Below are 15,704 nucleotides of genomic sequence, written 5' to 3'. Positions count from 1 at the left end.
TTTGGATGATCTGTCCATTGGTGAAGGTGGGGTGTTAAAGTCCCTCAGTATGATTGTGTTACTGTCAGTTTCCCCTTTTATGGCTGTTAGCATTTGCCTATGTATTGAGGTGCTCCTATGTTGGGTGCATAAATATTTACAATTGTTATATCTTCTTCTTGGATTGATCCCTTGATCATTATGTAGTATCCTTCTTCGTCTCTTGTAACAGTCTTTGTTATAAAGTCTATTTTCTCTGATATGAGAATTGCTACTCCAGCTTTCTTTTGATTTCCATTTGCATGGAATATCTTTTTCCATCCCCTCACTTTCAGTCTGTATGTGTCCCTAGGTCTGAAGTGGATCTCTTGTAGACAGCATATATACGGGTCTTCCTTTTGTATTGATTCAGCCAGTCAATGTCTTTTGGTTGGAGCATTTAATCCACTTACTTGTAAGGTAATTATCAATATGTATGTTTCTATTACCATTTTCTTAATTGTTTGGGGTTTGTTATTGTAGGTCTTTTCCTTCTCTCATGTTTCCTGCCTAGAGAAGTTCCTTTAGCATTTGTTTTAAAGTTAGTTTGGTGCTGCTGAATTCTCTTAGCTTTTGTTTGTCTGTAAAGGTTTTAATTTCTCCGTCAAATCTGAATGAGATCCTTGCTGGGTAGAGTAATCTTGGTTGTAGGTTTTTCCCTTTCATCACTTTAAATATGTCCTGTCACTCCCTTCTGGCTTGCAGAGTTTCTGCTGAAAGATTAGCTGTTAATTTTATGGGGATTCCCTTGTATGTTATTCATTGTTTTTCCCTTGCTGCTTTTAATATTTTTTCTTTGTATTTAATTTTTGATAGTTTGATTAATATGTGTCTTGGCATGTTTCTCCTTGGATTTATCCTGTATGGGACTCTCTGCCATTCCTGGACTTGACTAACTATTTTCTTTCCCATATTAGGAAAGTTTTCAACTATAATCTCTTCAAATATTTTCTCAGTCCCTTTCTTTTACTCTTCTTCTTCTGGGACCCCGGTAATTCGAATGTTGGTTCGTTTAATATTGTCCCAGAGGTCTCTGAGACTGTCCTCAATTCTTTTTTCTTTATTCTTCTCTGCAGTAGTTATTTCCACTATTTTATCTTCCAGGTCACTTATCTGTTCTTGTGCCTCAGTTATTCTGGTATTGATTCCTTCTAGAGAATATTTAATTTTATTTATTGTGTTGTTCATCATCGTTTGTTTGCTCTTTAGTTCTTCTAGGTCCTTGTTAAACGTTTCTTGTATTTTCTCCATTCCATTTCTGAGTTTTGGGATCACCTTTACTATCATTATTCTGTAGACGGCCTATTTCCTCTTCATTTGTTTGGTCTGATGGGTTTTTACCTTGCTCCTTCATCTGCTGTGTGTTTCTCTGTCTTCTCATTTTGCTTACCTTACTGTGTTTGGGGTCTCCTTTTTGTCGGCTGCAGGTTCGTAGTTCCCGTTGTTTTTGGTGTCTGCCCACAGTGGCTTTGGTTGGTTCAGTGGGTTGTGTAGGCTTCCTGGTGGAGGAGACTATTGCCTGTGTTCTGGTGGATGAGGCTGGATCTTGTCTTTCTGGTGGGCAGGTCCACCTCTGGTGGTGTGTTCTGGGGTGCCTGTGACATTATTATGATTTTAGGCAGCCTCTCTGCTAATGGGTGGGGTTGTGTTCCTGTCTTACTATTTGTTTGGCATAGGGTGTCCAGCACTGTAGCTTGCTGGTCGTTGAGTGGAGTTGGGTCTTGGCATTGAGATGGAGATATCTTGGAGACTTTCGCCTTTTGATATTACGTGGAGCTGGGAGGTCTCTGGTGGAGCAATGTCCTGAACTCGGCTCTCCCACCTCAGAAACACAGGCCTGATGCCTGGCTGGAGCACTGTCATCCACACAGCTCAGAATAAAAGGGAGAAAAAAAGAAAGAATGGAAAAAATAAAATAAAGGTATTAAAATAAATAATAAAAAATAATTATTGAAAATTTTTAAAAAATTAAAAAGTAATAAAAAATGAAAGAAAGGAGAGAGCAAATGTACCAACAAACAAATCCACCGATGACAGCAAGTGCTACAAACTGTATTAAAAAAAAAAAACGGACAGACAGAACCCTAGGACAAATGGTAAAAGCAAAGCTATACAGACAAAATCACACACAGAAGCATACACATACACACTCACAAAAAGAGAAAAAGGGAAAAAAATATATATATATCATTGCTCCCAAAGTCCACCACCTCAATTTTGGGACAATTCGTTGTCTATTCAGGTATTCCACAGATGCAGGTACATCAAGCTGATTGTGGAGATTTAATCCGCTGCTCCTGAGGCTGCTGGGGGAGATTTCCCTTTCTCTTTTTTGTTCGCACAGCTCCCGGGGTTCAGCTTTGGATTTGGCTCTGCCTCTGCGTGTAGGTAGCCTGAGGGCATTTGTTCCCGGCTCAGACAGGAGGGGTTAAAGGAGCAGCTGACTGGGGCCTGTGGCTCAATCAGGCCGGAGAGAGGTAGGGGTATGGATGCGGGGTGAGCCTGCGCGGCAGAGGCCAGTGTGACGTTGCACCAGCCTGAGGCGCGCCGTGCGTTCTCCCGGGAAAGTTGTCCCTGGGTCACGCGACCCTGGCAGTGGCGGGCTGCACAGGCTCCCGGGAGGGGAGGTGTGGATACTGACCTGTGCTTGCACACAGGCTTCTTGGTGGCTGCAGCAGCAGCCCTCCCGGCTAGCCGTGGTGCACTAACCCCTTCAGGCTGTGTTCACGCTGCCAGTCGCTCCCAGCCCCGCCCGCCCCGGCAGGTGAATAGACAAGCCTCTCCAGCTGGTGAGTGCTGGTCGGCACCGATCCTTTGTACAGGAATCTCTCCGCTTTGCCCTCTGCACTCCTGTTGCTGCGCTCTCCTCCACGGCTCCGAAGCTTCTCCCCTCTGCCACCCGCAGTCTCTCCCCGCGAAGGGGCTTCTAGTGTGTGGAAACCTTTCCTCCTTCACAGCTCCCTCCCACTGGTGCAGGTCCCGTCCCTATTCTTTTGTCTCTGTTTATTCTTTTTTCTTTTGCCCTACCCAGGTACGTGGGGAGTTTCTTGCCTTTTGGGAAGTCTGAGGTCTTCTGTCAGCGTTCAGTAGGTGTTCTGTAGGAGTTGTTCCACATGTAGATGTATTTCTGATGTATCTGGGGGGAAGAAGGTGATCTCCACGTCTTACTCTTCCGCCACCTTGAAGCTCCTCCCCTGCCTCTCTTAAATCTTGATGATTAATATTCCATTCAGACTTGGAATCACAGAACAGGAAGGAAAATCTTGAGAACTCAAGGACAATCTCATTTTATTAAAGCAAACTTTTTAAATTGAAGTATAGTTGACTTATAATATTACATTAGCTTCAGGTGTATAATGTAGTAATTACAAATACAATACACGTAACAGAAGAATACAAAAATCATAAGTGTACATTCAACCCATTTTCACATGGTGAATACCTGTTTAACTAACCACCCAGGTCAAGAAAGGGAACAACACACCTAAGTGCTCCTCATGGCCCCTTTCACTCCCTAACCTCCTTCAGCTATATCCACTCTGCTGACTTGTAACATGATATTTTTGTTGCTTGCCTGGCATTAAAATTTAAACAACTGCAGTCATGCATTGTGTATTCTCCTGGTTTCTTTTGTTCAGCATTATATTTGCGAGACCCATATATATTGTTATATGTAATTGTAATTTGTCCATAGGCATTGCTATCCTCCAGGGTCAGAAAACTGTGGCCCATGAGCCAAATATGACCAACCATTTGTTTCTGTAAATAAAGGTTTATTGAAAGACAGCCACACACTTTCTACGGCTGCTTTCATGCTACAAAGGCAGAGTTAAGAAGTTGGGACAGAGATCATATCACTCACAAAGCTCCAAATATTTAATATCTGGCCCTTTACAGAAGTTTTCCATCTCTGTTATATAGTATTTCATTGAATATATATACCACAATTTATTTATCCATTCTGCTGATAAGCATTTCAGTAATTTCCACACTGAGGCACTACAATTAGTGCTGTTAACACTTTGGTAGATATATTTTTCCTTAAGATATGTTAACTATTTCTGTCTAGCATTCAACTAATAGGGGAATTTCTGGGCTGCATAAACATGCTCAACTTTAGTAGATATTTCCAGTTTTCCAAAGTGTCAATCTCTTCATTTTAATAAATAAGAAAGCTGATGTGGATATCAAAAAGATATCTGCACTCCCATGTTTATTGCAACATCACTCACAATAGCCAAGATATGAAAGCAACCTAGGTGTCCATCAATGGATGAAGGAATAAAGAAAAAAACACAGGCAGTACATTATTTGACATCAGTCGTAGCAATATTTTTTGGATATGTCTCCTCAGGCAAGGGAGACTAATAGGTACAAACTTCCAGTTACAAAATAAATGAGTCACAGGTATGAAATGTACAGTGTGAACAATACAGTCAAAAATAATATATTATTTTTGTATGATGACAGATGGTAAGTAGACTTATCGTGGTGATCATTTTGTAATGTATAGAAATATCAAATCACTATGTTGTGCATCAGGAACTAACAGAGGGTTGTAGTCAATTATACTTCTAAACAAACAAACAAACAAACAAATTCATAGAAAAAAAGATGAGATTTGCAGTTACCAGAAGTGGGGAGTAGGGAGAGGGAGGAGTGGTCAAAAGGTACAAACTTTCAGTTATCACATAAATAAGTCCTAGGGATTTAATGCACAATATGATAAATATAATTAACACTATTGTTTGTTATACATGAAACTTGTTAAGAGCTGGGATCCCAAAACTTCTCATCAGAAGGAAAATTTTTTTTCTTTTATTTTGTGTCTACACGAGATGATGGATGTTCACTCAACTTATTGTGGTCATCATTTCACGATGTATGTAAGTCAAATCAGTACGCTGTACATCTTAAACTTATACAGTGCTGTATGTCAACTATATCTCAATAAAACTGGAAAGAAAATAAATAAAATAAGATACCATTTATGGCCTACCACAAAAAAAATGTGATACACACACACACACATACACACTCAATGGAATATTATTAAGCCATGAGAAGGAGGGAAATTTTGCCATTTATGACAATATGGATGAAACTTGAGGGCATTATGCTGAGTGAGATTAAGTCAGACAGAGAAAGACAAATACTGTGTGATATCATACGTGGAATCTGAAAAAGCTGAACTTGAAGAAACAGAGAGAAGAATGGTGGTTACCAGGGGCTAGGGGGGTGGAGGAATTCGGGAGATGTTGTTTAAGGGCACAAACTTGCAAATAGTAGATAAATAAGTTCTGGAGATCTAATACACAACAGAGTGATTATAGTCCAGAAAAAAGAAACAATAATTATGTGACATGATAGAGGTGTTAGCTAATGCTATGGGGTAATCGTATTGCAATATATATAAAAAAGCAGCATGTTGTACACCTTAAACTTACACAGTGTTATGTATCAATTATAGCTCAATTTTTTAAAATAAATTTATTTTAAAAATAGAAGAAAGGAAACTGATGCCCGAAAATGCTAGGTTGTATCATAGCGATGAATTAGAGAAAACTATATTTGGCTTTGGAAAACTTGTTTTAAAGTCAAGCAAAACCTCAGAGGAAAGTGTTGAGTTAAACTGAGTTAAAGTCTACATTTCTGGGAAGAGTGAAATCATTTGTTCAGAAAAAAGCATTTCTTGATCTCAACAATAGACAGTGCATTTTATAAGAATCTGAAAAAAGAAAAAATTAGGAATAAAGCTGTGCTTATAGTCCTTACCTTAGAATAAATGCAACCGTCAGTTCCAAACACCCACTTCTGAGAATCATCTCCTTTATGTCTGTAATGAAAATGTAATTTAGAGATTGACGACTCTTCTCTACACTGAAACGTTCTGTAGGTTTCAAGTAGAAGTATCATTTTCCACACAGCCTGGCAGGAGGACTGCACACACTCTGAGGATTCTGCCATTCTACTACCATTACTGCTACCTCAGCAGCTAAAGCCTTTCCTAAGACAACTGATTTCTTTGGTACCCAAAGTGCTGTGGGGTGTGTGAGTGTGCACGCGCATGCACGTGTGTATGTGTATAACCAATGGCAACAGTGATTAAGGGTTTTAGAGAATAAATAGGGTCAATAAGAATATTCTAGAAATTTCCATCCCCAAAAATGATCCTTTGTGAGACAGGAAGAAGGGGGCTTAATTAAATATAAGGTTTGAGAGGATGGGATGGGAAAAGATACCATGAAACATTAGGAACCTCAGGCACCTGTTTCTGAAACAGCCAGGAAATTTTATTATAGAATATCAGATTTTCTGAGCCAAGTCTGAGTAAGAAAGAAAAACTAAAATGTGATGAAGCTAATCATGCCTAAACTAACTAATCATGTATTCATTAATATTTAGAAACCTTACAAAGAGAGGACAAATGAATTAAATTAAGTGTAATGGGATGTTAAACAAGACTTTTCCTACAGCCTCTGAGACTTGACAGAAGCATAAGTGGTTGAGAATAAGAGGTGTCAATTAATGCTCTATTCTAAAACAAGGGGCTGTATGATCTGGGCAGAACACGCAAAGGCAGCAGTCCAAAAGTGGTTCAGTGCACATTAGCCTTTCACCTACACCCAGGTTATATAAGAAAATGTGAAAAACTCTTGGGCATGTTGGGATGGGTGTTTAATAATAATGGTCTCCAGGTCCCTGTCCTGTGGGATTTTGATTCTGAAGGTCTGGACCCCCAGAAATCTACATTAGCAGGTATTGCAAGTAATTCCAATCATAAGAATTCTGGGGAATTTGGATGTTTGTGGTCTATGTAAGACATCTGCAATTCATAATATAGTGATGCTAATGGGCAAAATCTGTAAAATTCTGAATTTTGTCTTTTAATTGGATTATAGTGTTAGCTTGAGGATAAAATGATTAGACAAACATAAATTATGTCGGTTTCAGTTTTCATTTTCTGAATTTGCAGCACCTTTTCTCAAAGATTAATACAACAGGAGAGATGTCTACCAGATTGGCAACAGTGTGAGGGCAGAGATCACATGTATCCTTAGAGCTGAGCACAGTGCCAAGTATATGATAGGAGATAAAGATATCTTTGAATAATAGAAATGTGATCTGCAAAAAAAACCGAATCAATGTGCTGTTCACCTGAAACTAACACAATATTGTAAATCAGCCATACTTCAGTTAAGAGAAATGTGAATAAGGTGTCAAAATGTTATCACTCTAAAAATAATAAGGCCATCATGAAAAATGTTTTGAATTTAATATATGACAGTTTAGGGGATTTAAAAGATCTTCTTAGAGATAGCTAAAGAACATAAACTATACCTTGGTTAAGAAAATCAATAATACTGAAAGAAATACATATATCCTAGCATTTCTTAAATTTTATCACAGCTTAAATTCTGTTCAAGCATATATTTTCCTAAGAAATTTTACTAACAACATGTAGTTTTATATTATCTATAAGCCCTTTGAGCTTACTAGTAATTTTCCCAATCAGGAGTCTATATATATCTATAAATGTCACCTTTTAATTATACTGAAGCTATAAAAAACAAATCTCAATTGTGGTGCAGGATGAGAAATATATCATTCTAGTGTATAATGACTTCTTTAAAAAATAAAATTCCTACAAACAAAAGTGCATCTGTTTATTTTTCAAGACATTTTCTATACAAAGAAATCAAATTTAGATTTAATACGCAACATTGCTCATATGGGACTGAATTAGAGAATGATGTAATAGAATTTCCTCTTCTTGGTCAGCAAGTGCCAAACTGAAAAGATTTTTTATAAAGAAACAAGAACAAAAGTTTCTTAAAAATCCATAACAATATCAATAATGAGAGGAGGGAAAAAGGAGCAGTATTCTATCCAAGAATCAAAGTCATAAAGATCACGGCATGTGCTGAACTAAGGATGAGAGGCCTAAGTTCTGGTCCTGGATCTGACATTAACTAGATATGTGACCTTTCATAGGCCACTTAGTCTGTAGTGGCCGTGGAATTTCTTATAATAATAATGGTATTGTCATTATCATCATCATAATCACAACCACCACCACCAATACCAAAACTACTACTATAGTATTAAAGAGGGGTTTGGAGTAGATGCTCTTTGGAGTCCTTCCTTCTCTGAAAGCATATGACTTCCAAAACTATTTGGTCACTCTCACTTTACAGGTGAGGAAACTGCCTGGGAAGTTTGCTCATAGAACCCCACTGAGCATGCATGTACATTATAGTATTCCTATCAGAAGTCTATAAAACATGTGTGTGTGTACACATATTTTTTTCCTTTGAAATAGTCCATTTATCAGATGGTATGAGCAAGAAGGCAGCCCATCCCCACAGTTCAGTTTGGGGGAAATTTCATAGGCTAATGCTTATCGTTTCCCAGTTAACTGTAAGGAACACCATAAGGAACACCATCGTCATGCTTCACAACTACAAATCTGTTTTCCCAGGCAGCTTCATATGGCTCTGGTGTCTTTCAATGCTATCTGAACCAAAAGTAGGATCTATAGAGAAAGTTGAAAGGGATTTCCCCTCCATGATTATTAACAGGGTAAGAGTAGAGAAAAGAAATTTCATTAATCAATTCACACATTGTGAAATTACACATGGACAATTTTCTATTTGATGTTGACATTTCTAATTGTGTTAGCTATATGTCTGAATATTACTTAAAAGTCCAATGCATGGTAAACAGTTCTTTCTACATTATGTACTTGCTAGAGTCTGTCACTCTAATCCAACTCTTAGCCTCCTAAACTTTAAAAATTGAAAAAGGAGATGATTTTCAATCTCTGATTACCTAGTGATGTGCTATCAGTTTACTTGTCTGTCTTTCCATCTTGGCATCTAGCATTACACAGCTACTCTTGTTGGCTGTATTTAATGGTGTCCTTAAAGCAGTGTTTGTTTAGCCTAGTCTAGATTAATGTTGGCCAGTTATCATTTAATTTCCAGTAAGACCTAAATGGGAAAAAAAGTAAATTCAAAAACCCATAATTGAAAGATTAACATTGAAATAAGGAAGACAACAAAGATTACCAGACAGGTAATAGAGATAAATGAAGCAGGCTAGAGCTAACGTGAGGGCTGCTACTAGGAATGGTGGAGAATATAGCAAACTGGAGGGTATGTGTTCCATCCAAAGGGGGAATCTGTTCCTGTATTTTGGGTGTCATAAGAGAACGAAAGTTCAGTGTTGCACATTCTGATTTTTTCAAGAAAGGCCAGTAGTATGTAATTTTTGTGTATGAAATCTCCCTATTTCTATAAGCTCATAACTAATTAAAAATATTATAATAATGTGCAGATCAAACAAAGTCTACAGGTCCCTAGTTTTTACTCTCTATAATCAAAACTCTGTGTGTAGATGTGTGTGTGTGTGTGTGTGTGTGTGTGTTGCTTCAATTACCAATAGTTTATGAATTTAACATGAAAGGCTAGATCCTACAACCCACATTCTTTAAAAGTTAAGCAAAATCAAGATTAAATGATGGCCTAAAAAATGTTTGATTCAATTGGTTTATCTAATTGATGTCCCAAATATCTTTTAGAAAGAAGCATCTTTGATTTTGAGGTCTATGATTTTTATAATTTTTATGATTTTGAGATCAATTGATAATGACATTGATTTGTCTTTCATTCACTCATGGTCAGATACACATCACAGAAAAAATATTAAAAAGACAAATATGTGCAAGCACTTGCTATATTGAATAAGGATGACACCTTATGAGTGACACCAAATGAGACATAACTGAACTAATGAGGCATGATATGTATACAATATTCTTTGTGAGTTGTCAGGTTGCTACTTTAAGTGCTAGTTCTATTATTTTTGGCATATAAAAGGCAATGTCTTAATTCATAGCTTTTGTTAAAATCACATTATACTACTTGGGAGAACAGGAAAAAATTTTGTCTCTAAAAGTTGCTGTCACAAGAGGGTATTTATTGTTATATAATGAAATATGGTTGTATTAAAAAAATAATAAACCACACAGGCACTTCAGATGCTCTGGAAAAGATAAACATATTCAAAAGTATATACCCAGAGGTGAGTGAGCTCTAAAAGTCCTGGCCCTTAGAGTTTGTTTCTCAGATAAAGGCAAGTTGCATCAGAACAAAGGCAAATAGTCCTCATTTATGTAGGTAGGGATCCTGCTTTTTTCCTGCCCATCTTAGCTTCCTCCTTCTCCTCCTTGCTCTCTTCTTTCTTTCCTTTCTAAATTAAACCAAATCTTTTCTTGAAAATAGAGATTTTTCAAGTTAAACTTACTACAGTTTTTTGGTTTTTTTTTTTTTTTTTAATCATCTTTTTCCTTTCCCAAGCTCTCTTTCTCTATAGGCAACAAGGACATTGAGTTTGTGGCTTCAGTCCCACCCAATTCCATGACAATCCTGGCCAGAGTAGGAAGTAACCTCAGGGACCTATCACCACAACAGCACTAGCTTCAGTATCCAGTGAGCCCAGGGAGAACCCTGGGCATGAAGAACATGTTCATCAAGCTACATATAACCTTTCCAAACACCTGCCTTATTTTTTTTTTTATTTATTATTTATTTTTTTTTTATTTATTTATTTTTTTTTTTTTGCGATACGCAGGTCTCTCACTGTTGTGGCCTCTCCAGTTGCGGAGCACAGGCTCCGGACGCGCAGGCTCAGCGGCCATGGCTCACGGGCCCAGCTGCTCCACGGCATGTGGGATCTTCTCGGGCCACGGCACGAACCCATGTCCCCTGCATTGGCAGGCAGACTCTCAACCACTGCGCCACCAGGGAAGCCCCACCTGCCACTTTTACCTAGACTACGGATCACATTGAGTAGTCTTCCCTCACCAATTCCCTCTAAAATAACCACTTAGTTATTCCTTACCCATCATTTTGATTTTTGTTTGTTTTTTCCTCAGGTTTGTTTTTTTTTTGTACTTTCTAGAAACAACTTTATTGAGAAGTAACTGACAATATTATAAAATATTATACAATTGACAGGCACATATTTAAAGTGTAAAATTTGCTAAGTTTTGAAACATGTCTACACATGTTAAGGCATCACAACAATCAAGATAATGAACGTACATCCATATCCATCACCCCCCAAAAATCACCCCCAAAGTTTCTGTGTGACCCTTTGTAATCACGTCCTCCTGTCCCTCCCCACCTTCCTATCTCCAGGCAAACACAGATCTTCTTCCTAGATTAGTTAGCACTTTCTAAAGTTTTATATAAATGGAATCAAACAATATATATGCTTTTACAGGTTTTGTTCCTTTCCCCTAATATAATTATTTTGAGATTCACCCACATTGTTGTGTGAACCAAGAGTTAGCTCCTTTTTATTGCTAAGTAATATTTTCTATATGATACACCATAATTTATCTATTCACCTATGGATGAACATTTTGGTTGTTTCCAGTTTTTACTTTTGGCTTTAGTAATAAAGCTGCTATAAACACCCATGTACAAGTCTTCATAAGGACACATGCTTTCATATCCCTTAAATAAATTTCTCAGAGTGGCCGGGCAATAAGGTACAGACATGTATATACCTGTATATGTGTGCGTGTGTGTGTGTGTATATACACACACACACACACCTGTACATATATATGTATATTTTATATATATACACACCTATATGTGTATATTTTAGGAAAGTATCAATTGTTTTCCAAAGTTACTGAACCATTTATATTGCTACCAACAATGTTGAAACCATGTACCAATTATGAGAGTTACAGTTATTCCACATCTTCACCAGCACTCAGTATGGTCAGCATTTTAAACAGTGGACTTTCTATTACATATGCAGTGGTACTGCATTTTAGGTGTATTTTGCATTCCCCTAATGATTAGCATCTTTTCATATGCCAACCATATATTTTCCTTGTTACAGTATTTGCCCAAATCATTTATCTGCCCATGTTTTCTTGAGTTGTGTGTATTTTTCAAATATATATTATTTGAAAATATTTCTCCTTGTGTGTAGTTTGTTTGTCATTCTCTTAACAATGTCCTTCAAAGAGCAGTCTTAATTTTAATGAAGTCCAATTTATCAATTTATATTTTTGTGGATCATGCTTTTGATGTTATATCTAAGAAAGTTTGACTAATACAAGATCATAAATATTTTCTCCTATGTTTTTGTCTAAAATATTCAGTTTTAGTTTTTACGTTTTAAACCTATAATCCACTTTGAGTTAATTACTGTTTATCGTATGACATATGGATCAAAGGGTTTTTTTGCATATGTATATCCAATTGCTCCATCACTGTTGTCAAAAAAAAAATCCTTTCTCCACTGAATTTCTCTTGCAATTTCATCAAAAATCAATTGATCATATATGTGTGGATATATTTCTGGATGATCGATTCTGTTCTATTGATCTAATTGTCTACTTTGGTGCCAACAGCACACCATTTTTCACAGCTATCATTTTATAATAAGTCGAGGTCAGGTCATTTTTTTCTTCTTTTTGAAAATTGTTTTGCCTATTTTAGGTACTTTGTATTTCTATATGGATTTTAAAATCAGCTTGATAGCTTTTATAAATGAACATGCTGGGCTTTTTATTGAGATTGCATTAAATCTATAGATCAATTTGAGGAGAACGGACATCATAACTATGTAGTCTTTCAATCCATGAACACAGTATATCCCTGCATCTATTTAGGTCTTTAATTTTACTCAGCAATGTTTTGTAGTTTTCAATAACCAAGTCTTGTACATATTTTATCCGATTCATATTTAAGTATTTCATACTTTTGATATTATTGTAATTGGTATTTTAAAATTTCAGTTTCTAAAATTGTTGCTAGTACATAGGAATACAAGTAATATATATATATTGATTTCAAGCTCTCAAACTCGCTAAACTCATTTATTAATTCTAGAAATTTTTTGTTGGTTACATAGGATATTCTACATAGATAATCACACCATTTGAAAATAAAGACAGTTTTATTTCTTCAATTTGTATCAGACGTTTTTTATTTCTTTTCCTTTTCTTGTTATACTGGCTAAAGGCTTCCACACAATGCTGAATAGGTGAGAATGGACAAATTTGTCTTGTTCCTGACTTTAGGAGGAACCATTTGCTCTTTCATCATTAAGTATGATGTTAGATGCAGGTTTTTCATAGATGAGCTTTGTCATACTGACAAAGTTCCCTTCTATTCAGCTTTCTGAAAGTTTTCATTAGGAGGGATGCTGACTTTTGTTAAAAGATTTTTCTATATCAATTTGATGTTCATGATTTTTTCCTTTTCAGTCTGCCAATATGGTGATTTACATTGATTGATTTTCAAATGTTAAATCAACTTTACTTTCCTGGGGTAAGCCCAACCTGGTCATGATATATTATCCTTTTTATATATTATTGTATTCAATTTGTTAAACTGTGAAGATTTTTTTGCATTTATGTTCATGAGGGATATTGGTCTATGATTTGCTTTTCCTGTAATGTCTTTTTGCCTGTTTTTTGTTATCAGAGTAATGTCGCCTCACAGGATGAGCTGGGAAGTATTCCATCTTCTTCTATTTTCTGTGTGAGAATATGGAGAACTGGCATTATTTTTTCCTAAAATGTTTGGTAGAATTTCCCAGTGAAGCTAGCGAAACCATCTGGACCTGAGGTTTTCTTTGTGGGAAGGTTTTCAGCTAAAAATTTAATTTCTTTAAGAGATACAGGACTATTCAGTTACCTATTTCTTCTTGAGTAGACACCGGTAGTTTGTGCCCTTTAAAGAATTTGTCCTTATCACCTCAGTTGGCAAATTTATTGGCACATCTTTGTTCAGAATATTCCCTATTACTCCTTTAATAACTATGTGATATCAACTCTCTCATTCCTGATACTGGTAATTTGTGTCCTTTCACTTTATTCCCTGAACAGTCTGGCTAGAGGTTTATCAGTTTCTTTAATCTTTAAAACAAAAACAAAAACCCAGCTTTTGGTTTTCTTGATTTTTCTCTTTTTTCCTGTCTTCTGTTACATTGCTTTCCACTCGAACTTTGACTATTTTCTGTCTTCTGGTTACTTTGAGTTTGATTTGCTCTTCGTACTCTCGTTTCCTAAAATGGAAGCTGAGGTCATTGATTTGATATCATTCTTCTTTTCTTACTTATGCATTTATATAAATTTCCTTCTAAGAACTTCAGTAGCATCCCACAGTTTTTAATATGTGTGTTTTCATTTTCATTCAGTTCAAAATACTTGCTAATTTCCATTTTGATGTCTTCTTTGCTCCATGGGTTATTTAGAAATGTGTTACTTTTGTCCAAATATTTGGGGGGTTTCCAGAAAGCTATCTGCTATTTTTTAATTTAAGTATAGTTGATTTACACTGTTGTGTTAACTTCTGCTTTACAGCAAAGTGATTCAGCTATACATGTATGCATTCTTTTTTATGTTCTTTTCCATTATGGTTTATCACAAGGATATTAAATACAGTTCCCTGTGCTATACAGTAGGACCTTGTTGTGAAAGCTATCTGCTATGGATTTCTAATATAACTCCATTATGGCCAGAGAACATGTTTATAATATGTAAATTCTGTTAATGTATTGAGACTTGTTTTTTTTTTTTTTTTTATAACTTTTTTTTTTCCCCCAAATGTATTTATTTATTTATGGCTGTGTTGGGTCTTCGTTTCTGTGCATGGGCTTTCTCTAGTTGCGGCAAGCGGGGATCACTCTTCATCGCGGTGCGCAGGCCTCTCACTATCGGGGCCTCTGTTGCTGCGGAGCACAGGCTCCAGACGCGCAGGCTCAGTAATTGTGGCTCACGGGCCCAGGTGCCCCGCGGCACGCGGGATCTTCCCAGACCAGGGCTCGAACCCGGTCCCCTAGCATTGGCAGGCAGATTCTCAACCACTGCGCCACCAGGGAAGCCCGAGACTTGTTTTATAGCCAGAATATAGTCCATTCTGTTTAATATACTGTTACTTTAAATGAATATGTCTTCTGCTGTTATTGAGTGCATTCTTCTATAAGTATCAACAAGTGTTGTTCTAGTCTTCTGTATCCTTACAGATTTTTCCTCACTTGTTCTATTAATTATTGAAATAGGATATTATTATTGTTGACTACAGTTGTAGATTTTTCTCTTTTTCACTGCAGTTCTATTGGCTTTCACTTCATGTATTTTGAAGCTGTGTTATGAGGTGAACAAACATATAGGATTGCTAAGTCTTCTTCTTTTTTTTTTTTTTTTTTTTTTTTTTTTTTTTTTTTTTTGCGGTATGCGGGCCTCTCACTGTTGTGGCCGCTCCCGTTGCGGAGCACAGGCTCTGGACGCGCAGGCTCAGTGGCCATGGCTCACAGGCCCAGTCACTCTGCGGCATGTGGGATCTTCCCAGACCGGGGCATGAACCCATGTCCCCTGCATCGGCAGGCGGACTCTCAACCACTGCGCCACCAGGGAAGCCCAAAGTCTTCTTGATGAACTAATCCCTTAATCATTATGAAATGACCCTCTTTATCCCTGGAATATTCTTTGCACTGAAGTCTACTTTGTCTGATATTAATTTAGCCATTCTGGCTTTCTTTGGATTAGTTTTATCATTGCATACATTTTTCAGGCATTTACTTTTAACCTATTGTGTCTTTATATTTAAAGTGGGTTATTGGGACTTCCCTGGTAGCACAGTGGTTAA

General features: G+C 36.9%; 1 protein-coding gene across 1 annotated transcript in view; it reads right to left on the bottom strand.

Moving 5' to 3' along the window:
• DCDC1 (doublecortin domain containing 1) overlaps positions 1-15,704 on the bottom strand; it is a gene marked incomplete at its 3' end in the record, with an annotated part of 460,818 nt that overhangs the window by 175,039 nt on the left and 270,075 nt on the right. The window contains 1 exon segment of the mRNA XM_082627300.1: positions 5,794-5,854. Within this exon segment, the coding sequence (XP_082483426.1) occupies positions 5,794-5,854 (61 nt within the window).

Source organism: Mesoplodon mirus, assembly GCF_964341445.2.
Source record: "Mesoplodon mirus genome assembly, chromosome: 7".
Taxonomy (NCBI): domain Eukaryota; kingdom Metazoa; phylum Chordata; class Mammalia; order Artiodactyla; family Ziphiidae; genus Mesoplodon; species Mesoplodon mirus.
Note: the sequence above shows the minus strand (reverse complement) of the source record. Positions and strands in the feature narration are given on the sequence as shown.